Raw genomic sequence first — 6,687 nt, forward strand, 5'->3', positions numbered from 1 at the left:
ATGCCCTTTTTTCTTGCAGTTAACATTATGAAGAGAGTTTCTTCTAGCATGGCCATGGAAGAAAAAGCTAAGATAATCAAAAATTAGAAAATAGACTTGTGTTCTTTGGGAACAAGGAGGATGCTTTAGTGAGGGTAGAAATGGGAACAAAGTTAGATGCTACATTTATAATCCTCACAACCTAAGCCAGTGAATAAGTACATCTCCACTCCCATGAGGAGCAGGGCTATATACATATTCTAACTACATCATACCTACCACTAAACTAATGAAGGAGCATTCAAGGCAACAACCTAAAAATTTAGCAGAAGGGTTGGAAATGAGAAAATACTTGCGTATCAAATCATAACATGTGAATATGGAAGTGGAAAGTGAAATAGGAAGTGTGCCCCTATTGATGCTAGGCACAATGCATGATATGGTTGAAGAGATGCCCTATTAGACATTTGCTAATAAGTATAGACTAAGCAAAGGCCTTGAGAAAAGGAGAAGATGGAAAGAAATACTATGTTGTTAGAAAGCCTTTTGGTGGAAATTAGGCGAGGGTCAAATGGGATTCATGACTTTAACTTTTTGCACTCTTCTGACTACCGTATACATGGAGAGCCTAACAGTTTGGTGGGGCCAATGTGAAAGCTTTGTATGTGCCCATTCACTATGATAGAGACAAGTGAATCATTGAATACATCCTAGCCAATCCTAGTCGAGATGAGACCTTAGAACTACCCATCCAAAGAGTAATTGAGTTGGACTTAGTTCTTCTCTAGCTAACACTTGTAGAGCTATAAACCATGAAAACATAGGACTCATTGGTGAGAATATTGCACCTCTATGAGAATACTGACGTTGTACAAGAGCAAACAAGACCTCCAGATCTTTGAAAGCATTTCATAAATTTCAAGAAACTAGATTCAATAAGCATCATGCTATGATAAAGATCATCTACCAACGAATCACTTCAAAGGGGGAAGAGATGTACTTGGCAAAGGAAAGTGAGACAATGATGATTGTTTACATGAAGGAGGATCTCACCATAGAGGAATAAGCATAATTCTCCTCTAGGAGTTGTCTAACATGTTTGCTTGGAATTATTCAAACCTCAAAGGAATAATCCCCACTGTGATCAACTCAAATAAGGCCCATGGTTCTAAGGAGTAAACTAGTGAAACAAAGGTTATACCCTATGAACCCAAGGTATGGAAAAGCCATTGAGGGATGAATTGGACAAATTCCTTAAATCTAAGTTTCATTTATGTGTTGAAGCAAATAGATTCTATGTTGCCTATCATAGTGCTACTACAAAATAACAATAAGACTAGTGTGTTAATTATAGTAGTAAGGTCAGAGTGTCTATCTATACTACTATATTATTTTGGTTGTAGGTTTGGGAAGCCCCGAACCTCCTGAGGGCTTCCCGAACCTATCCCCTTTCCCAAACCTCCCCTTTTAAATTAAAAACCCCCTCTCTCACGTGTAATTTGTCCCTCTCTCCTTACCCCCCCCCCCCCCCCCCCTTTTCTAATTAAACCCCCCTCTCACACACGTGCAAGCTCTCTCTCTCTCTCTCTCACACACACACACACACACACACACACACACACACACACACACACACACACACACAATTAGATTAAACTTTTTAATTTAAACTTTTCTCATTTTTTCTCTTTTAAATTAAATATAAAAACATTTTAATTCTTTTCACTTTAATTAAAAATTTTAAATCCTTTTTTAATTTAATTTTTTGATATAGTTCTTCACATACTTTGAGAGAGAGAGAGAGAGAGAGAGAGAGAGAGAGAGAGAGAGAGAGAGAGAGAGAAGAAGAAGAAGAAGATGATGATGATGATGATGAGAAAAAAAGAGAAAAGGGAGAGAGAATGAAAAGAGAGAGAGAGAGAGAGAGAGAGAGAGAGAGAGAGAGAGAGAGAGAGAGAGAGAGAGAGAGAACAAGATGATGATATGATGATGAGAAAAAAAGAGGAAAGAGAGAGAATGAAAAAAGAGGAGAGAGAAAAAAAAAGTGGGGAGAGAGAAGAAGATGATGATGATGATGATGAAGAGAGAGGGGGAAAAGAGAAAAGAGAAAAGAATTTTTTTAAATTAAACATTTTTTAACATAGTCTTTGACTTGAAAGAGAGAGAGAGAGAGAGAGAGAGAGAGAGAGAGAGAGAGAGAGAGAGAGAGTGAGTGTGTGTGTGTGTGCGTGAGGAAAGATATAATTTGAGAGAGAGGAAATAGGGGGAGAGAGGAAATAGAAAATAGATAGAAAAACTTGAGAGAGAGAAAGAGAGAGGAAAAGAAAAATGAGGAGAGAGGGAGAGAGAGAAAGATACAAAAAGAAGAAAAGAAAGAAGAGGAGAGAGAGAGAGGAATAAGAAGAAAAAAAGGAAAAAAGAGAAGAGGGAGAGAGAAAGAAAAGAGAGAAAAGAGGGGGGAAGAAAAGGAGAGAGAGAGAGAAAACAAAGAGATTTATAGAGAGGAAAGATAAAATTTAAAAGAGAGAAGAAAAAAGGAAAAAAGAGGAGAGAGAGAGAGAGAGAGAGGGAACACAGAGAGATTTATTGAGAGAGGAAATATAACATTTATAAGAGAGAGAGAGAGAGAGAGAGAGAGAGAGAGAGAGAGAGAGAGAGAGAGGAAAAAGAGGAAGAGGAAGAGGAAGAAAAAGAAGAAAAGTGGGGAGAGAAGAGGGAGAGAAGAAAAGAAGAGAGATACAAACATAGAGAGAAGAAGAAAAGAGAGAGAGAGGGGAGAAATAGAGAGAATTACAGAGAGAAAAAATATAAAATTTGAGAGAGAGGAAGAGAGGAGAAGAATTATAGAGAGGAAATATAAAATTCACATACTTTGAGAGAGAGAGAGAGAGAGAGAGAGAGAGAGAGAGAGAGAATTATAGAGAAAGGAAAGATAAAGTTTAAAAGAGAGAGAAAATAAAAAAGGAAAAAAGAGGAGAGAGAGAAAAGAGAGGAGAGAGAGAGGGAAAGAAGAAAAGGGGTGAGAGAGAAAAGAAAAGGAGAGAGAGAGAAGAAGAAGAAAAAGAGAGAGAATAGGAACACAAAGAAAGAGAATTATAGAAAGAGGAAAGACAACATTTAAAAGAGAAAGAGAAAAGAAAAAAAATAGAGAGAGAGAGAGAGGGAGGAGGAGGAGGAGGAGAAGAAGAAGAAGAAGAAGAAGAAGAAACCGAGCGGGAAAATAAGAGAGAAAAAGAGGAGAAATGGATTATTGAGTGAAGTTGTGGTAGCATGGCAACTTCGATTGCTGCTTTGTGGCAACAAAACGGCACAAGAGAGAGAGAGAAGAAGAAGAAGAAGAAACCGAGGGGGAAAATAAGAGAGAAAAAGAGGAGAAATGGATTATTGAGTGAACTTGTGGTAGCATGGCAACTTCGATTGCTCCTTTGTGGCAACAAAACGGCACAATGTTTCACATGCATGCAAGTTAATTATAATAGAGTTAGTGTCGAAACAAAAAGGGACAATTGTCCTTTATCATGCTTAGAGTATATGCTAGAGTGGGTCATAAGCAAAGATGCTTATAGCTTTTGTGATGGATTCTCTAGATACAATGAAGTGCAAGTTGACCAAGATGATAGACACAAGATGGCCTTTGAAAGAGTCGTTCACACACATAGTCATGCCTTTGGGCCCAATGAATATGCCTAGTGGTTTCCAAGGCTTGATGTGCACAATTTCTAAAACCACGTAGGGAAGAGTTTTAGAATTATACATAAACAACATTTGTGTCAACTCTAGTTAGAAGAGCATATAAAGAAGTTCAGAAGGGTCGAGGAAGCAACTTGGGGTGGTAGTATCCAAGAATGACATGGCTATTGATATCAACTTTAGGGCTTTCCTTAGCACCTTCGCGTGCAAGGATTGAAACCTTCAAACCTTTAGAACCTTCAAAACGACGATATTTGACCCACGTTATGTGAATGTCACAGACCACAGCGTAAGAGGTTTTGTGTTTTGAAAACGCTAGAGTCCGTGAGAATACGACGCGTTTTGACGGCCATCACCACACGACGTGGCCAAATTTGTTCATGTGGGCTTTTGTCGCCCCACCTGGTCCTCTCCGCTCCCTCTCCTCCTCCTCCTTGCCCTCCACGTTATCGACGTCCCTCCGTTTCCCTTTGATTTCCTTCTGTCATCCTGCTGCAGAAGAGCTGCATTTCCTAAAACCAATGCGTCGATAGCCATCTCTCTCTCTCTCTCTCTCTGCCTCTGCCGGCGTCATGGGAACTACCTCAACAGGCTACTGTCAAAACCTTCACAGTTCACAAAACGCACTAACATTTCTTTGCTGCCACACTACAATCAGGGAAAGGATTGGCCTCTTCTGTCAAAACCTTCAGAGTTCACAAACGGACTAACATCCCTTTGCTGTTACACAAGCATCCAGGGAAAATACTGTTGGATGTGCGTCTCCATTCCAGATCTTTGGCGGCTTCCCCTCTCTTGCCATGTCTATATTTCGACGGCTCAAGCGCAAGCACCAGGCCTTCCTATCCAGCATGTCTGCGAACCTCCGCCACGACAGGTTCTCCTTCGTTGCTCCAGACGTTGCAGCAGAGAAAAAACCGGCCAGAGAGAGGGCGAGGGTCAGGTTTTCTCCGGTGCTGGCTGACGACAAGGAGGAGATTCCCGCGGGACAACAGGTGCCTGAAGCAATGCGGAATAGTTTTTTCCGCAGACGCGAGACGGCTCTTCCATTGAAGAACAGAGAGTCAGAGGTTGCCATAGCCAAGAACCAGGACGATGCGGTTAATTGGTGCGGCTTGGCCAAGACATCTGCATTCCTCTTGACACTAGCAAGTGCCTTCTATGCCGGCAAGGTTGTGGCCGTAGGTTTAACCCTGATCATGGCTTTGGTTTGGAATTGCCTTAGCGAGCATAAAAAACGCTTCTCAAGATCATCTTTCGAGAACATCGAACCAGCAATGCACAGCCAGCAGGAAGTAGTCTCGCAGTCCGATCCTCCGTGTTTAGCCGCAGAAAAAAATGTGGATTTAGATGCTGTTTCTGTTATGCCTGCTCGAAAACAGCTCAGAAGGTTAAAATGCATCCAGCCCGATCCTCCGTGTTTAGCCGCAGAAAAAAGTGTGGATTTAGATGCTGTTTCTGTTATGCCTGTTCGAAAACAGCTCAGAAGGTTAAAATGCATCCAGCTGCCACTTTCATCTTGTCCGGGGGATGATCCATTGGATGCTCCGTCTTTAAAGAGCGCTGAGACAATTATGGACTCCAGTTCTCCAATCCTGGAAGCGATGGCCGAGTCTTCTTGCTCGACTCCAACTCAAGATTACGCCCCTGGAGGTGATCGTTCCAGCAACAAGCACAAATTAAGGTCGAAATGGCTCAAACGCCTAGTACGCAAAAAGGAACGTGTTTCTTGCCCCGTTACGCCGGTGGCGGCCAATCCAGCTGCAGCCAGGGCATTCCAATTTTCGAATGCGGCAATGTCCGACGGGAGTGATTCAGAGAGACTTATCAATCAAAGGATGGCTCCTTTACAAGCCGCTATCGTGCCGATTCCCGACAGCAACATGGATAAATCAACCGATGTCCAGGATGAGAGATGTACTTTGCGGGTTGCTCAGAATGACCGGATGAGGAAGACAGGGAATGCTTGGGGGCTTGTTGGATTAATGATCGCCATGGCTGGATTACTTTCAGGACGAGTGGTTGCCGTCAGCTCTTTGGTCTGCTGGTGGTATCTTCTCTACAGAGGGAAGAAAAGGTCAGGAAGGACAGTTGTCATAACTGCCTAACATAGAAAGGACAGGATCCAGACTTTCTTCTGTTCCCTAAACAGACACTCCATGGCAGATTCAGGAGCTTCAACGATCATTGAAGGGGCTTTTCCTCGGTTGTGAATGGATTATGGAACTGTGAATGTAGTCATGATCGCAGTATTCAGGTTTTTTTTCTTTTCGCTAAACTGGCGTTCCATTTCAGATTCAGGAGCTTCGACCGTCGACGTCCCTGGTCAGAACTCGGGAAACCGTCCCACAAGCGCCGGGAGGATTTTCCAGCAGTTGGAACTTGGAAAGGCATTATTGCATGTTTGCATTTCAAATTTTCAATGACAGTGTTCACATTCGAATTCCTGATTGTATAGGCCAGCTCCAACTTTTCCATTTGATGGGAAGGCTTTCTTATTCCCTTGATACATTCTATTCTAGGTGTGGCCGGTCACAGTGTGGGTCTTTCCATTTGACGATGTAAAGTTTGCCTTAAATTTTTCCCATAGATAGAAGGCCATCCTCGGAACACCATCATGTTTGCCTCGAATATGGAATATATAGGTACAATGTTTATGACCCGACGTTGGAGTTGGTGGTGTAAACTGCTCTCTCCGAGTGGCATAGTTGGTGGTGTAAACTACTCTCTCGAGTCCCATTGTGTGATTCAACAAAGCACGAGTTGGTACTGTCATATCTAAGTTTCTTGCGTAAAGTTTTGATGTTTGTTTTATGGTGACCTCATATGACCATTTTAAATATAGTAAAATTTATTTTATATGTTTCGTCCACGAACAGGCCCAGCCTCCAGGTTGAGCTTCCAAAACCAAAAAGGAATTATGTGACAGTAAACAACTTTTACAGGTTCTTTGGAAGAGCAAAAAGTTCTTGCATCCACTACTCAATGCCCATAGTGTTATAATATATCCGAGATCTC

At 41.9% G+C, this 6,687-nt stretch overlaps 1 protein-coding gene across 1 annotated transcript; it reads left to right on the forward strand.

Annotated features, from left to right (window-relative positions):
* The first annotated feature begins 3,992 nt into the window (after positions 1-3,992).
* On the forward strand, positions 3,993-6,174 carry LOC148011495 (uncharacterized). Its single transcript, XM_087670446.1, has one exon. It carries the CDS (start codon positions 4,470-4,472, stop codon positions 5,775-5,777), a length of 1,308 nt encoding a protein of 435 aa, XP_087526572.1. The 5' UTR covers positions 3,993-4,469; the 3' UTR covers positions 5,778-6,174.
* The last annotated feature ends 513 nt before the right edge of the window (positions 6,175-6,687 follow it).

The sequence above is a fragment of the Lygodium microphyllum genome, chromosome 28 (genome assembly GCF_053477565.2).
Source record: "Lygodium microphyllum isolate KBCC chromosome 28, Lygodium_microphyllum_v1.1.10, whole genome shotgun sequence".
Taxonomy (NCBI): Eukaryota; Viridiplantae; Streptophyta; class Polypodiopsida; order Schizaeales; family Lygodiaceae; genus Lygodium; species Lygodium microphyllum.

Bases quoted from the DNA above. Each gene is read 5' to 3' on its own strand.
- LOC148011495 (XM_087670446.1), top strand. From the start codon at position 4,470: ATGTCTATATTTCGACGGCTCAAGCGCAAGCACCAGGCCTTCCTATCC.